General features: G+C 38.4%; 1 protein-coding gene across 1 annotated transcript in view; it reads left to right on the plus strand.

The window, feature by feature from the left end:
• The window catches only part of LOC121864496 (broad-complex core protein-like), a 162,046-nt gene extending 143,556 nt beyond the window's left edge, over positions 1-18,490 (plus strand). The window contains exon 6 of the mRNA XM_042363531.1: positions 14,167-18,490. Coding sequence (XP_042219465.1) covers positions 14,167-14,984 — 818 coding nt within the window. The 3' untranslated portion in view covers positions 14,985-18,490. The remainder of the gene's footprint in view (positions 1-14,166) is intronic.
• Positions 18,491-18,981: the final 491 nt, after the last annotated feature.

The raw sequence follows: 18,981 nt of genomic DNA on the forward strand, positions 1-18,981 counted from the left end.
ATTTATATTATTTGATAAACTGTAACAACAAACGATAATCATGTCACATTGACCCTTTCACTCACACCCAGTTAATAGATCGTTCTATGGGACTTAAATCTCGATGTGATATCTGAGCAATCTTTATAACGTTCCCCCCACCATCCACACCAAAGGCTGATGTCGTTTCTCAGTTTCTTCTCTCATTTGTCGTAAGATATCAAAGTCTGCCTTCCAACATATTTGGGTTATTTTCTATTATAATACAGTACACTATCTTGTATTATGTCTCCCTTTGAGTTTTCAGCTTGACATATACAGTACATACTGCACTACAGAACAGTAATTAACCTCCCTTCCTTTTCCCTTAATTACATATTGGATTTCACACTCAAACATGATAAAATATTCCTCACAGTTAGATTTACTTGTGTCTTACCTTCTGTAGTACTGTAAAGACCCAGTGGTATAAAAGTGAAATAAATTACTGCCTTCTTTAGTAACTTCTTGCTCAGATACTTAAAATTTAATTTTTATCAAATGACAGATTTTTGCTTCTTTCCTCTTTGAACATGTTTTTTTTCTTTTCAATGTGTTCTCTGGCAGTACACATTAAATATTTTTGGATTACTGGTAGATAAAAAACTGGCCTTCTCATGACTGCTGGTAGAGTACATTTATTGTTGTGTACTACAGCTTAATATTTATCTTGATGTAGTGGGGATGGGGGATGGGGGGAGGAGTTAAGGGGTATTTCAGTTCACTGTACACCCTATGATCACATGTTCTCTGAGGGCCTCTTTGTATTACGTATAAAATAGTTTTCCCTATAAGCTGTGCAGAAGTTAGTCTCGGAGAGTTTTGTACTTCCTATCCTTGCCATACCACGTGCATTTATCAATCATATCATATTTAATAAGATTTTGGAAACCGCTCCTCTTCGTACAATACACTAACTATTACCATTCCCAATTACTTCTAGTGAGACCCCCTATATTTTAGAATTGCACATTCATTAATTACTATTATTAGTATTATATACCAGATTACTGAGTCCCATACTTTGATCATTATTATTATTATCATCATCATCTGCCATTCTATACATTACTAACAAAATAATTTATCACACTCTGCTTGCCTTCACCTCATTCTCCGTATTATCAGTAAGTCGGTGGGTGTACTATACTGCATGTGTGAATCCATCTGATATACAGTATAACAAGTGAATCAAGACTTGCACATTCTTCACTGCTCCATCACTACAGTACTGCATTGTGTTTCTACCAATCCACTTTCAAGCAGATTTCATGAGCACGTGGGTTGTGGCCTTGACATATTGCTTCATCAGTTCACTTGCTGGTTCAGTCTATAATCTTGGGTCATAGACTTCTACTTATCCTACCTTCAATGACACAACATTAGATGATAATTTTCACTTCATCATCATCATATTGTTATTTTATACTTCACTTTTAAACATAGCTTTTATGCCACTTCTCAGAGTACTATGAGTTGGTCGTTTCTCTATTGCTCCCCCTTGGCAGGTACTGTACTGGGCATGCACAGGTAGGCCCTTCAGTGTACCTTAGACTCACAAAGTGTTCACTCATAGTTCTATCATAACATTTACTGGTAGATTATGCCACAAATTCACAACTCCCACTCCAAAGTTTTTATGTGCTGATAACTCTCCAAGTTTGAGGCTATTGCACGTGATATCCATAAATTCACCCCTGATATATACCCCTGTACTGTATGCACATCTTTGTCTTCCTGTCTGACCATAAATGTGTATATTAATTACCTGATATTCTTTCTTATACATGTTCTCTCATCAAGTGTTCCTCTCTTCATCTTTTAACAGAATTGTCTTGATTCCTTCACCCAACTGTTGTATCCAGTAGTGCCACATCTTTCTTACACATTTTAAGCATTTTTTTATTGCTTTTGTTGTTAAAAGGAAACATTCCTGGTAATAAAGACAGCTTTATTTCAATCATTTCACCATGGCAGACAACTGTTTAAAAAAAATTAGCATCGTTCCCTCATTCTGTAAATCCACACTAACCAGCATTCATTTCGTATCTCTCCGTTTTGTGTTGGTCTCCTTCTTTGTGAATCTGTCACTGCACCTATAACAGTACAATGATTCACTATATCGTACTGTATTTCTCATTTACTGTACTTGGAATTCCTTTGACTTTGTGTAGATATACAGGATCTTTGTATAGGAACACTGCTATTCATTCCTATGCAAAGACAAAGATAATATCAACATAGAGTACTGTATAGGAATTCATATAACTATACAGTACATATACTGTATAATGTACTGTACTGAACTGTACTGTATTTCCCACTTTACTTTTAATCCTGCTCATCTGTCAAACACACACAGTGTATCCAACATTTTCTCTGAGGCAACTGTTTTAAATAGTAAATGTGAGCAAACTTTCAGCAGAAATTGGTAAGCTAAACTAGTTTGTTGGTCAAGTGAGGAGTGAATGAGCTAAGGATTAATTTAGCCAACAGAGAGGCACAAGCATTATGTGGGTATAATGCACCATGGCTGCATGTATACCCACACATCTCCCAGTAGCATAATTATCTCCCCAAAGTTCCTGAATGTAAATGGTAGCTGCCTTTTAAATGTATTCCGAAACACTAATGGTTCACCCCATTGCCAATTTTACAATCTTTGCATGCCTTTAACAACCTAACATGACCTTTATATATATATATATATATACTGTATATATATATATATATATATATATATATATATATATATATATATATATATATATATATATATATATATATATATATATATATATATATATATATATATATATATATACACACACACACTGTATACTGTACATATATATTGTCAGTATGTGTCTTGACCACCCCCTTGAAGACTTGTGACAAGAAACAACATTCACTATATAGTTACACATGTACATCTCTTACAAACCTGAAGAACAACAACTTGACACACTTCTGGCTGCATATTTTTGTTGGCATGCATTTAATAACATTATAAATATAGTAAAATTAGCCCCAACAAGTCATTCATATTATTTGTGAACACAGGAGTTATGCATCGGTCTGATCTGTGTGGCTCTAGTTATGTATTGAATCGTTCATGCTGGTAACAGTATTCAGTGGAAACTGGCTGTACTCTGAGTATTATTTTAATCGTGATCATCTAATTGGCCATTTCATTGAGGCATTTATTTTTCCCGTGATGGCTTAGTTAGATACACGACGAGGGATAACAAAAGGCCTCAAGCACCGAGTAAGAGCAAAAATACCACTCGCTGGTCAATTTTGTAAGGCCCGTAGAAAGCAATGTGGATTAACTATTTAACCGTAAAGTTTTGTCATGGATGATATGTGAAATAGGACATTTTCTAAAACAAAAACCAAAAAAAAAAAAAAAACAGTATTTATCATTTTACTTGAGTCAGTAATTGAGCATTTTAGTGGTGGCTGGCAGCTTCTGCCTGAGCTATGCAGCATTTTAATCTTTAAGAATCAACACATATAGAACATTACGTACCTTTATTTTCTCATGGTACAGGCCATTGTGTGCTTGTCCCCCCACACGCTAATAACAAAGAACCGGAGAGTTTATTGTACTGTATAGTACGTATGATGACTGTGTCTGCAATAAAGACTAAAATTTATATTGTATTTGCTGCACAACATGTTTAAGAGGACAGGCAGTAAGGAGTCAAATGGGTCACTTTACACACACACACACACACTTACACTTACACTTACACTAATTGCTTCCAAGTGTAAATATACCCTGTACTGGGTAAAGAACTAATAGTCTGTCTCTGAATGATATCACACACTTACATATTCTTGCCACATATACAGTAGTCGTCCACGCCAGACACCCTCACCCATCAGTCTAGTGTAATCGACCCATTCATATTGTACTAAAAAAACATTGCTATAGTATTCATCTTATTTTTTATCTCTTTTATCTTATACATTATTCAGTGAACTTAGATACTGAAGTGTATATATTTCTTGGTTATGTCCTTTGTTGTTAGACAAACTCCAGTAAATAGTGAGGGATAATATATTAACCAATCCCCACCTCCCCATCAGCCTAAAGTGGGGAGATCTGATGCAGCAGTTATCATCTGGAAACAATGCTGCATTGCAGTTATGTCAGCACACTGTGCTTCAGGGTCTAGTTCAGGACCATTGTGTCATTTTTAATTAGATCTTTAGTCATACTCCGTGGAATGTGAACGTCCACAGACTGGCTTTCCCTGGACTGGTTATTTACTACAGTACTAAGAATGAAGTCTTCCCCAAAGAACATAGCTTCAGTGATTTTGGCAGGAGTAACACAGTTCCTGGTGTTATTAGCTGTATAAGACTGAGATAATCAGAATTTTTTTTCTTCTTCAATATTTACCAATCTTTCCAAGTCTGGTCCAGCCTTATGGCCCTGTACCTAGTGACGTAAAATATCACTAGCACAATACTGTACTGCAGTTCAAATTAACTTCTGTTTTTTTGCATTGTAAGAAGCAGGCATGACCCAGGTGCTGGTCAGTCCTGAAATGAGATGACTTACAGCCTCAGGAAAATCATAACGCTCTTGCTGGTATGATTGGCTCAGTGGATGACTGTACCTGGCTGGGTACAATATCTGCATGTTGAACCTTCGTGGGGTATTTGACAAGCTTCCATTTGATTTTCATTATTACCTGGTCAGCCATTTATAAATGTTTTAGGAGGACTGCAGCTAGCTTGGATAAGTTAGGATTGGTCAACGATGTGTCCTTTTAACCCCTTTTGTACAGGGTCCTGTTTGAGCTGAATATAATCGTCTGGCATTAGCCAAATAAAATTTTAAAAGGAGTGCCCCTATAGTAAAGGGGTTACTCGGGGGTTTGAATTGTACTCCTTGTCTGCCTGTGAATCTGAGGTAACCTCCTCTATGAATTGCATCATTAAGTCTTTGGGAGTAATTCTGTTGGTAGCTCCGACCCCGTTGACTCTGAGGGGACATGGCTCTGCTTGTGTTGATAAAGGCCACTCATTGGTTTAACCTTACAGCTCAACATTGATTATGTTATACTGTACTGTAATATACTCTGAATATTTTACTTAATATAGGTAAATTACAATGAGAACATACATACTGTATTCCTCTGTTTAATGAATCTTAGGTGTTTCATTACAGGTGCATTGTGTAGCACTAAGTGGAAGTTAGACGACAAACAGTATTTGTTCACACTGAATGCTTCCTGCCTCTCAATTCATGCCGGGTTCAGTTTGGTAAAGGGAGAGTGGGAACATACAGGAGTAGGTGAACAGACAATGTGTTCTGGGGTTCATAAAAATAATTGAGGATCCCTTGGTCAAGTTTTAGGTAAATACTATTACAAATATTCTAGATAATGGCTGTTAATGAAGATTGAATTGCAAAGGAAATATAGCTCCTATTATGCTTCATCAATCAGACCTATTGTTTATTTCACCTTGATTGTGCTCCAGCTCTGTACATCTGCTCTACCCTGATCAGTAATTTATCCCATTTGATGACTGGATGAATCCTGTGTTTAGACGACTGGCTTCATAGAGCCATTCCAACATCAGGGCAAGTGGCAACTAAACAGACCCAGCATTCACACCCTGTCCCAGAGGTTGTTTAACGACAACCCTCAAGTGGATGGTCACCTGAATTTAATTAATGAAGGATTGAGTACTTGTCCCTTGTATATGTATGGAGAATATAGAAGATATACTGTATTATTACCAGAGGAATTTGGGGAGATGCTGGAGGATAGAGAGACAGACTTTGTGTGTCCCATGATGAAGGAAAGGCTAAAGGGAATGAGAAAGGTTTTATGTAGGAATTAAGTTATGATGAAGGAAGGTCTGAGTGTTACTACTTTTTCCCCCTAAAGCATAAAAGACTAATATTGAGTCATATCCAAATTAGCAGCATTGAGTAACTATAAAAAATTATAATAATAATAATAGCAGTTCAAATGGTTCATATCAGTAAGGGGTTGAGTGATTTGTATGGCATTTAAAAGTTATTTATTTTGTTAGTTAATATTGAAAGTAGCTCGGAGGATCTTCACATGGTTTTAGGGAAAATTATAAAGTTCCGGTAGATTTTAGGTAAACAGAAAATGTAACGTCTCTCTGAGTTATATATTTTAATAGTTAGGTTGAAAATGTGCTAAGAAAAGGATTACTGTATGGGTCTCCTTCATGAGTTTACTGAGAGCACAAGTTTTAGAGTTGCATTATGTTTTAGGCTGCATAGTAGAATACAGCATTTGCCTAGAGTCTTTACAGTTACGGGTTCATGGCGGGCCAGCATGCTCGACTCTTAGAGTTGTTGTGTGTGCTGGGGTTAGTTCAGGAGCGTCGAGGCTACCATTATCCATGAACAACTACGCTGGACTGGCCATGTTACCCGCATGGACGACAGTAGACTGCCAAAACAGCTACTTTACAGTCACCTAACGAATGGTAAAGTTAACGCTGGCGGGTAATGGAAAAGGTACAAGGATAGTCTTAAGACAAACCTGAAAAGTGCCAAATCGACCCCTCACCTGGGAGACGATTACTCCACACCGTAACGCTTGGAGGAGCACCACACGAGAAGGTATCAATATTTTCAAATTAACCCGACTGCATATCGAGGCAGACAAGCGCCAGAGACGCTGTTGCCGCCCCTGTTGCAACATCTACTATTAAGCCTCCTTTTTCTAGAGGACATCTGGTGCACCTGACCTCCCTGTTTTGAGCTGATGATGGAGATGGGTAATGAATGGTGAACCCTCTGGTTTAATATACCTACTATTGACCGGGGGCTCTCTAAGGACTGGAACTCATTATGATGTAAATTGTGTATTGTGAAAAGCTGCTTGGCTCTGGACTTGGTGTTGTGTTACTGTATAAAGTTACTGGGTGAGTGAGGCTCAGTTTGCATGATGCTTGGTTGGTTATGTTAGGTTAAGTTTTTGGTAAGAAATGCTTGTCATTGCTGTGGCAGAATTTAGGTTAAGAAAATAGGTATGTTTGTGCGATAACCATGCTAAAAGTTAGTTTAAAAACTGCTGAGGGACACTGAGGCTGTGCAGCACAAACACCCACACTTCATCTGTTCTTAACACTGCCAGTTGTTGTCTGCTGTTCATCCTAAACAAACCACAATAGTGAGTCAACCTGAAGCAGACCCTTTTTGCTTTCAGTGTTAGGTTGAATGGACCCCCAAAAAATAAAAAAATGTTTTTGATGTGGAAAATGCAAGATTATTTGCCTGTGAGAATGTTATGATTATCTGTCATAATCTGTAGCTCTTGGCTGGCTGAAACAGTGTGAGACAAAATGCATGGTTGGCAAGCACATGAACAAATGAAACTGTTTTTTAATAACAAGTGTTTGGGGATTTCAGAATATTGTGCTGTGCTGTACTTGTAATCATAAATGTATAAGAAAAGCACAAATACGTTCAAAATTATGCAGATTGTGAAATTATGCACAACAGTGTGACCAGTTATAGACATATTGTTAAGGAATTCCTTAACCTAACTTCCATAAATGAAATTGTGATAGATGCCAAGGCTTGTGGAAACTGTACTGGCAGGTGAAAATATTTATACTGTTTATAGTAATTCTGTACTGAGTTGTAAATGTTTGTTTGCTTATGTATTTTATTTGTTATTACTTCTAAACAAGAGTGAAATTATGTATGATTTGTAGGGCAGAAAATATTGAACTATTTACACGAGTGCTGTAGTGGAGGAACGGACCGTGGCGAGGCAGCCTGTTGCCACCCTCGGCTCTTGCACTGTGTGTTACTGTCTTAAACAAAACAAATCACCTTGCCAGACTACTGTAGCTTATGCATCGGTAAAGCGCCTCTACTGTACTGGGCGCACTCATTGAGCTTCTGTCGTGTTGTCATGTGTAAAGACCGCTCCCCTCATCTGTTTTGTTCTCTATTTTTACAACTTCCAGTGTTTTGATTAGTAAAGAAGCATTCTATAGTTTGACTACAGTACTTTTGTCCTGGACCACAATTAAGAGTAAAAAATAAATAAAAAAGATGGGGATAGACTGCTGTTGGACCAAACTAGTTTTTCCTGTCTGATTGTTAAAAATCTCGAGCACTAACGGCTGTATCATGAAGGGTGCGGGAGCATAACCTAGCGTCCAGTCAGTTTCTGTTATAACCAAACCAAATTAAACTCAAAATTCTGATTACCAAAAATTGTGCCTGCAAGCATACTCCATGCACATGGAATCTTTAAATAAAACACACACACACACACACACACACACACACACACTAGAAGTACAACTTTAAATAATTCAACCTTTATTGCATGTTTTAAAGCTTGGTTTGAAAAATATTTCCTTGGCATATAATATGACAATGGTTATTTGCAGAGCCACCCAGTTGGTTGGTGAAATAATGCACACATTTTGAAGTTATGATCTCAGTCACCAAAGTGACCTTGTCTCACCCCACACAATAGCAATCAACCCTTTTGCATATATTTTCTGTGAGCAGTGAAAGAGGACCCAAGCTATTTTGATAGTCTTATTGAGGAACAGATACTCTTAAATTTAGAAGCATTCATACTCATATTTATTTTGTTATTGTCTTTGATGGGAACATTGATGATGATATACATCTTGTTGGTGCCCCAGATTTAATAAGTAAATTACATTAAATTATGTAATGCTATGCAGATGACTGCAGTGATGAACCATTGAGGAGTTCTGTGAATAGCTTCTGCCATATATATAGATATATATTTTTATTAATGACTAAGTTTATTGAAAAACAAATGGAGAAGACTGGCACAAGTGTCAGAGAGCATCAATGCATCAATGTATATAAGTATTTACTGTGGTATATGTGGACAAGAGGACAGGAGACTTAGGCTCTCTCCTTTTTTTAACATTCATTACTAAAGCAGCATTCATTCTGGCTCAGCTAATGTTTGAACATTACTGTTGGATTATCAACAACATTGAAGTTGTGATGTTACTGGAGGAGAGAGCGGACACGATCCAGATGGAAAACTTGTTATTATCCTAGGTCAATTTATTTAATAAAGACAGCTTTAAAATTAAATAGTGAGTGATTGTTGCATTTGGTCTCAAAATTTCAAGCAATATGAAACTGATTGTGGACATTTATTGTGATGGATAAGATATTGTACTAAACTTTGTGTGTTTTATACAACAAGTGCACACTACCAGCCAGCTGGTGTCAGCACTAGTGCTTTTTGGAGATACACTGACCTATGATGATAAAGTGATCTGGTATATCTCAAAATACTGTAAATTGAGCCTGTTAGTATAATGAGGCAGGTTTGCCTCCCAGTCTGGGGGTGTGGTCTTGCTATGTTTGGCCAACTACCCCAGTACCTGGCCCCTCTTAACATTAGTTGGCCACCAGTTGACAATCACTTTTAACCATAAAACTTAATTTGTAAGATCTCTTGTATCTGGTCTTGTGTTATTAAATTATGGTGTAATAGACTCCCATTACTGTACAGTACTGTAGTGGGAAGGTCGATATTAGTGTGTAAATTATGTAGAATAAGACAGTACGTCAAACGTACTTCTGAATGTGATATTATTGTGTGATTTGTTCCATTGATCTGAGATTGTGATACTTTTCTTAAGGAACCATTGGTTATTCGTGAAGACAATTTTTGTACTGTTGCAATTAAAAGGCTAAGGAAAATATTGCTTTTCTTTTTTCAGGATTTTCCAAACCAAGAAACAATAATAATAATGTATGATGAAATTATTTACAACCATATATTATGATTAAAATTTTTCTGGAAACTGAATGAAGAGCATATATGTGAGAGTAACTTGTAGAGGAACACAGACATTGGTGGAGATGATGGTGCAAAAGTACCACATGGAGAAACAGTATAGCACTGTATAGCTCAGGGTGTAGAAATTGTAGTAGAATATAGCATGATGATGATGATACATTATCACTACTTATATACTGTATATAATGCCCAAATACTGTAAGATGTAGTCAGGAGTTGTTGCTCATAGCAATACTGTACAGTATTTATACAAACATAGAGGACCAGTAGTTATGTGGCTGGAGAGTATCAAGAGTGTTCAGCAAGGTTAGCTTCCACATACTGTACTGTACTTGTCTGCACTTTGACAACAAGCTTGAAGATATAATACACACACATCCATTCAAGAATGTATGCATGTCTAAATAGTTAACACTGAACATATACAGGTTGAGGATACTTTACTTGAAAACCTTTGGTCTGTTGTATTTCGGATTTCATATATTTTTTTTTGTTTTGGGATGCTTACGCCTACTTATTTCAATAGTCTAAGCCTAGGCTAATCTATAAAGGCCCAGAACCAGACCTGATCAATGCACTGTACTGTTTCTACTTACACCACTGCTTCTTGCCTCTTGTATTTAAGATTTTTTTTACAGAAAACATGATTTTGCTGAGGTATTGTTCGTTTTTTTTTTTTAGTTTTTGTAATGTTTGGTTTGATCATCTGTTGTAGTACTGTACTGTAGATAAAAAACTGAGTAAATTACAAGAACAAAGATATTCTCTCTCTCATTCACTAACACAACTTCTCACTAACACAACTTGTCTTTATATACTTTAGGAAATTTTTACAGTAAAAAGGATTTTGCTTGGGTCATTCTTATTATTGTATTGTAGCTAAAAATTAGCAGTGATTTGTGAGAACACACAAGTTTGTGGGTTACAGGTTAACGTGTGTGAGAGCAGCAGCTGACCGGCCCAATCAGCTGCCCCGTAGACACGACCTGCAGTTTTTCTTACAATTTATCATTTCTATTGCTTACCTGCTTCCTAGCCATTCGAGTGGTTGGTTTGTTCTTCATTACTTTGTTATGACCTTCAGTGCCCATTGTTAGTACAGGAGGAAACTGGAATACCTAGACAAAACCTACAACATTTGGTAGGGTTACACTGGCTAACACCCTTCTCATGTCCAATCTGCCTCAGGGATTGAACCTGGGTCATGGTGGTGAGAGATACACTTTACTGCTGTGCCACCAACATCCCTAACTTATTGCAGCTGTTAAGTGTATCATTGCAGTGTTTGTCATTAGTGTGGGTTTAATATAGAGAGAGTTTGGTTGGGGCCCATTATATGATCGCACAACACGACAACGGTGAAAATCTACGTTTTTCTCACAACTGGATTTTGCATGTTGAACCTGTACAGTACTCATACATACAGCTTTCCACAACCTTAAATTACACACACACACATATATTTATTATCCTTTCATCCATGATACTCATAATTATATATGTACCTTCATAATTACAGTCAGGTCCATTCATAAAAACTTTTGGTGTTGGGATATTTGGGTTTTCAGAATTTTAGGTAGAGGATCCACGACTTGTTCTTGTGTGATTGTACATAGAGGATAACAGTACTGTATATCCATACACACTGTTAAAAGATAGATTATTCCTGTAGAATTATTGTTATAGTTGTGTTCCCTGAGATGACTTGTGACAAACTAGGATGCCCACACTGATATGTAACTAAGATAGGATTGTACTGCACTGTTGAGATAGACAGAGAACAAGAAGATTTATGAGAACAAACGTGTAATGGGCCAGGTATTGTATTGTACAGTATTTACTTAATTTGTGGAAAGTTTAAAAAAAATTAAGGACAGAATATTAAAGGATAGGGGGACCAAAAGCCATCATAATAACTTATTAATATATAATTGTTGTATAATTCCTGAGGTGTTAGTGAGGAAAACTCTTAACCTAACCATTTCCTCATAACTGTTCTCCCATTACATCAACTACTCTACTCTACTCTACTCTACTGTACTGTACTTGATCATTGAGGCCCGTTGCTAGACGTAAGGTTACATCCTTCTGGGTGCTTTATTTATAACTACAATGCTAACTCTCATACTATTACTTCACCTCGTTTCTTTTAATATATACATCTAAAGTCATATTTATTTTGTATGCAGGTATGACTCTCTCTCTCTCTCTCTCTCTCTCTGTATTTATTTATTTATTTAATTATTTGCAGTACTGTACTGTACTATATATAAAGTATTTGTTTAATTCACCTCAAAAAGTGGTCAATGGAAAGTAGTGAGTACCAGACCTCAGAGTAAGCCAGAGTTCCACCATACATAGAACTGGTTCTTCAATGAGCAGTCGAGTCCATCTGTATACTGTACCGGCAGGTTAATAATCATGTTTCCTCTTGTTTATTTTCTTATACATTGATGTGAGAGCTAGTTGGAGTAGCTCCAGAGATGAGTTAGGAGACAGTGAATAAGGGTCTGTTGGAAATAAGGTTTGAGAGAGGAATTTCATGTAATTTATGGATAATATGTCCACAGTGGCATGTATGAAAAAACATTAGAGTATTCTGCAAGATCTTTTGCCAAGTGGGAAATGGGTAAGGTGCTGTTCCAGCTTGCATTAGGGCTCTCTTGTTCAGTCTTGGCCATTCACATAATTACTGTAGTGGGGTATTCCTTGTCGTGTGGATAAAGTGATTCGAACGGGATGGATGTTGAACTGAGAATAATTATCATGAATTGTTTTTCTGGGAGTGAATCAGATGGTGCTTCTGTTTGTAATGTTAGGTAATCATCAACTGTCCATCCTTGCTTCACCAGTAAGGTTCTGTAGGTATGGATGTTTCTCCTTGGACTGTAACACATCACAAAGAGATTGATGTATTCCCTCCTTGTAAGAGGGAAGTACTGTTACTAACCAAATGGCCATGTGTTTCTTCCTACACATATTTGTTTGACCGTGAAATAGGATTTCAAGATCAGTCCTTCATTTTTATTACATTTGTTTCATCAAGTAATGAAATTTAGTGAGAAATATGATTTGTTTCTAAGGGTAGACTATTGTCATCATTGGTGCACAGTAAAGTAAGCTTAATCCTGTCAAGCGAGGATCTTTTCCTCATCGCAAGATAGAAAGAGGTGGAGCCAAATTTTGGCCTTTAATATTGATGTACTGTACAGACACTTTAAATTCCCCTTGTAAAACAGTCTTCATTATCCACTACTGTATCATCATAATTATTGTGTATACTTCTGTTCCTGTCATTGTTGATTAAAAGATTAAAATTCACACACACACACACACACACACACACACCTGTACAGATATGAAAATGGAGAATATTACTGTATTCCCCCCCCCCTCCCCAACTCAAAATGTGAAGACATGTGGCAACCAAATTCTATGAGTTGTATGAGTTTCTTTATAGATATACTGTACAGCACGATGTCTTGCACAAATATACTTGGAAATTATTAATATTAAAAATCAGAAAGATAAATAAAATTTTATGTTCACTGATATTAGACCTATGGGCATCCCATGTTATCTAAATAGTTTAGGTGCCTTGAAAATCATTGTGATATATCGAATTTTTGGATAGTGATTCTCATAACACAGTAAATGGGAACAATAGGGTTCAGTTCCCCTACAACAAGAAAACTCCAATATTATACAGTAACCCCAAAAAGTAAATTGGTTCACAAACGTAAGCAACACACTACAATATTACTGTACAGCATCTAACAATTTGCTCAATTACATGAAACACTACTGTGCATGACTTTATGTGAGCGCTGAGTAATGGCCTTACACTGTGCATGACCCTATGTGAGCACTGAGTAATGGCCTTACACTGTGCATGACCCTATGTGAGCACTGAGTAATGGCCTTACACTGTGCATGACCCTATGTGAGCACTGAGTAATGGCCTTACACTGTGCATGACCCTATGTGAGCACTGAGTAATGGCCTTACTCGGCACCGTACCATTTTTCGTATTGACAATTGTTGCTTTCGGATAGCAAGAAAAAGTTGTAGAAATAGACATTTTGGATAGTACATTACTTCTGTAGAGTGAACATTTGTACAGAATAGTATAGTACCTGTAATGTTTTCCCATACAGTACTTGGTGTTGACAGAGTATACAGTACTCATGAGTTGTGCATATTGAAGTTTGAAGAAGCGTAAGTTGATGTTCTGGGACGCAGTATTGATCTCTCTAACTACCTTACCTTTATTTAAAATTTTTGAGTGCGTATAATGTAATTGTTTTTCTCTATATTGCAGGTGGTCCAGAAGAGGTTGACCGTCCCTTTCTCTGTGGAGACGACTTACGACATGATATGCGGTATGACCCACATCCAGACCCACGGACAGACATGCGTCACGATCCACCTCTGGATCTCCGTGGGGACATGAGAGGAGACCAGCGATTAGACCCTCGGGCTGACATCCGGGTAGAGGTACAAGGAGGGGGGGAGAGGTTGGGGTCATCTCCACCGCTGCCTCCCAGCTCACTACCACACTCGTGTCAACTGTGTGGGAAGCTTATCTCGTGTCGCCGTAATCTGTGGAAGCACATGGAACGTGTCCACTTCAACAACCCCGCCGTCCGCTGCTCGCTTTGTGCTAAGATGTTCAAAAATAAATATGCCCTTAAGGACCACCAGCGCATCTACCATGGCGGTTTGAGCGAGCCACCACCACCTCCGCCACACTCTGCTTCCCTATTATCGCGCATCCTACAAGATCCTCGGCACCAGCCACCTCCTCAGCCCCACGACCCACGGGGACCACCCCCTTTAGAGCTGACCCAACCCACACTTCTGCCTCGCGATTCCCACCTTCGCCACCACATGGACTCATCTCACACCCAGGCTATTTCCCGTAGACACCACGAGGATGAGGAGGTTGGGGGTGGAGCTGCTTACCCAGGCATGGGTATGGGCCCCATGATACCACAGTCTCTGGCTCCAACCATAGTAGGAAGCCCGTCCTCACTCAGTGGTCCACGTCCTGAGTGGCCAACCCAGGACAACCCCATGGCACTGGTTAATAGAGCTCTGCTCTCAGAGTTGCACCAATTGGTAACTAAGGCCGACTAAGCATTAAGCTGGTGGTCGTGCTGCTTGCTAGTCTGCCCCACACCAGTCACCCCGGTGGTACTCGGCCCCATAACTCCCTCACCCAGGAGGGTGCACCTCGCCTGGCCGTCCTGTGCCCTGCCGCTGGTGCTGGTTGGTGTGAATCCATGCCCTTACAACGACCACACCCGCACCGCCCACTCTGGGAAACCTTTTGGATATTTATTATCCTTGGTATCCAGTGACATCAGCTGTTGTAGCCAGCCAATAACATCTTTATAGTGTGCCGAAGTGGGCCTAGGCGGCCAACGTATCTCACTCTCGATAGCTTTAACCTCCTTCGGAGTCCCGCTGTTACCAAACGGGAGCCGTGTCCCTGTCTGGTGCCTGTTCGACACGGCATGTAGTCGTTACCACGATAGTCTCTCCAGTTGTGTGTTCAGCTCGCACCCGCAGCTACCCTGTATGTAGGCAGCCTAGAAATATGGACGCACACGCTTCCCTAACTCACTGACTCAACAAGAGGTCCATAGTGACAGTCCCGAGGTTATGACGACATCTGCTGGTGGAGTTGGAGGCATTGAAATCTGCTTCGGATTTTTCATTCCAGCAGTCTGTAAACCTGTGATTGTGATCGTGATATGAGTGACTAATTAAGGTGTTTGGATAAAAATTTTAATATATTGGATTTATTTATCTCAAGCAAATACCCAAAATAGCATATATTGGCTGTGATAGAAATAATATGAATACTGTATTGTATGGATGTGATGGAAAATCCTGTTAATGAACTTACTTGAAGATTCTGAATCAGTAATCAATGTGTCCTACACATGACTGCCTGAGTCGCGCCTTGAACTCGGTGGTCCACGGAGGCGGCACAAAAGGCATCTCCTGCTTGCGTCCATTTAGAACTGGCACAACGCACCCCTGCTGGCCTGGTGTCTCAGTGTGTAAAAACATGGCTAGTCACTACCTGTGTTACATATTAGAGTGATAAATGACAGCAATGTCTTCTAATATGGTTTCAAGTAAAAAAGTATATAAGTCGGCCAGCTCATTAAATGATTCATTAATACATGCTTTCAGCTTATCTCACAATGTAAATATTTTTTATCAATATTTAATCAACAGGGTAAAGTATTGCTATCACAGATTTAAAAGATAATTTTCCAAGTTCTCTGTCATTGCTCTTGCTCTCCTCAGATGGTCAGGCATTTGTTTGCTTATGTGATTCAAGTTGCATGACATAAGTACACGCATAGCACTAACATGTTAATGCACCCGTTGTTGAATATACATCTTTCCTTGTTGTTCAGTCAGTATATCTAAACATGGCACTAATTGATGTTCTAGCTGTTATTTCAAACATCCATACAGGATTTATATACTTGCGTTGATGTTTTCTGGCTGCCCACAACACAATGTATACTAACTAGGTTGGGCTCTGGTCCGTCACATGGGACAACCTTGTCTTATGCCATAGCATGGGAGAACGGGCTTTGACGCACCACTTAGTTTGGGCCTTTTGCTACTGTACAGAGATTCGTGCCTTGTGCCACCATAGAGAGCTCCACCCTCTGTCACTGTAGGTTATACCACTGTTTAGAGATCTGACCAAAGAGCCAATGTATAGTGAGCTGTGCCTTGTGCTACTGTATTGTAAAAAGGTTTTGCACCTTGTGCCACTATTTAGAGAATGTACCCTGACCAACCAGACATTCAAGCCTTGTGCCAGTTCCATTGTATATTCATAAAGTACTGTTATCATGCTCAGGCATTAAGCTCCACATCATTATGTAGTTTGCTGCTGTGTCATGGAGCTAGCCTTAAAAGCATCATGGATAGGAACAAGGTTTATAATATCAATATAGTGTAGCCTGGACTAATGTTACCTGTTGATAGCATTGATTACAAGTGTGTCATAGAGAGGATTCAGGCATAGAGCTTTTATATAGAAAAGTGGAACTACGGTCCACTATGCAGGGGAGCCGTTGTCATAGTGCCGCATCCATGGACCAGTGGGAGGCAGCCACGTTTATACTCTCTACTTTCGTGAAGGCTGTGTCTCCGTTTCTGTGATGTATTGAAGTGTGCTGTTGTAACGGTTATGCAGAGCTCTTTATATTTTTGATACTGTAGAGTATTTTGCGCAAGGTTCCTAGGTATAAATGATAATTTACGCAAATTAGAATCTAAGTGCAATCATACCAAAACATATACATTAGATTATGAGCCACAAATGGATGTTAAGTCAAACAGAATGATAATCAAGAGCTTGTTAGTAGCTCATTTGATTCTTAAATAATTTATAAGACTCATTTATACTATTTAGTGTACTGCATATACCAGTACAGTACTTGAGGATTGCACTTAGATTCTTAGTGAAGATGCAAGTTGCCACGTCCAGAGCAATATGGTGGAGGAGGATGGATATTTTGTTGCCCGAACTGGTTTAAAAGTTAGGGTTACAACCAAACACTTTTTCATATATAGAAGAGTGTTAATACCCAAAATGCAGTTATAGACTAAGGCATTGGAAAGTTTCCTTAATGGCTGTGGAATGGATAATTATTATAGTAGTGAAGATGGGGGGTTGAAATTGGTGATATCCTCTATTTTACTGTTTATGATGGTCAATTGGTGATATTCTCTATTTTAATATTTATGGTTTGTGATACAGTAATTGAGCTTTAATACTGTGTATTTTTAAATGAAAATAATTGGGATAATCATCAGATTGTGTCTTAGAATAACTTGAGTTTGTTTAAATGTATATATTAATGATAAGGATGAGCACACGTGTATGGGAAAGGAGTTTGAAGATTTCGGTAGGACCAGGTCTTTCATATAAGGTGTCTTGTGAGTTTTATAATACTTATTGGAGGATGCCTGGTGAGCCCAGAGATATCCTAATGGGACTTGCCTCCACCACCACCCTCCCGGGCACGCTGGCTAGGCTGGGGAGCCTGGCTGGTACGAAAGACCCAAGGTTGTGTGCACTCATCGCTGTAGTCCGTGCCCAGCAATTCCAGGTCTCAACCTGCACTTTCACTTGACAGGTAGGAAGACGAGGTTACATCCTTGGTTTTGCGTTGTCTTAAACTGTCTCGGCAGCTTATCAAGTCTTTCACATTCTGTATGATAGAAGTTTATAAATTGTCTCTGACGTATTTTCCATAAAACTTTTTGTTAAACACACTTAGGTAAAAAAGGGTAAAACACCTTTATGTATATGGTATACTATATAACCATGACAATTTGTGATGTACAGTAAAGGACTGAATAAAGTTCTTGAAGTGAAAAACACATAAAAAGGACTTGATAAGTTGCTTGGATGCATCAAGATTTTGTGTTTGCCTTGTGAGTCAGAGTCTTGGACCTATCCATACTAATGCTTGTTAAAACATTGCGTAGATATTCTAATCATTGAAATAAATATTAACAGACACTTATAACTAAACTATAAGGGCATCAAATGCATTTTCTAAATACTATTCATAAATTGTTTTATAGGAACAATTACACATATACAACATATGACAAGTTCTGTGTTAATTGATCAGAGTCACATTCTACACGTGAATTAGATTATGATCCATTTTGTAGAAAATTATACAAAGTGGCTGTGGCTACTGTACTCCTTAACAACTCTAACTTTGGGAAATATTATGAATCCTGACTGAGGATGTTCTAACACAAGAAGAGTGATTAGTGTTGATTCTTGCTTAAACAAAAGCAGTGGGAGTCCAATCAGAGATATAAAACAGGGAAAAGTGCAAGTCCATATGTTTTAAGATGATGTGTCTTGGATCTCCTGATACACTGTAGTACTGAACAGGATCCTAGCAGCAGGGGTGAAAGCTTTGATCCGATGTAAGCCCTGGAATGTCTACGAACATGTCTTTCTCTGGAAAACCAGGGTGAAGGGCAAGTGTTTGTGTGTGCCTCCATATCCAGCATACTGTATTGCTTTCAATTGTCAGTGCTCGCTGCCATTTTTTACCCCAAAATGACA

The sequence above is a fragment of the Homarus americanus genome, unplaced genomic scaffold, assembly GCF_018991925.1.
Source record: "Homarus americanus isolate GMGI-L3 unplaced genomic scaffold, GMGI_Hamer_2.0 scaffold25860, whole genome shotgun sequence".
Classification (NCBI taxonomy): Eukaryota; Metazoa; Arthropoda; class Malacostraca; order Decapoda; family Nephropidae; genus Homarus; species Homarus americanus.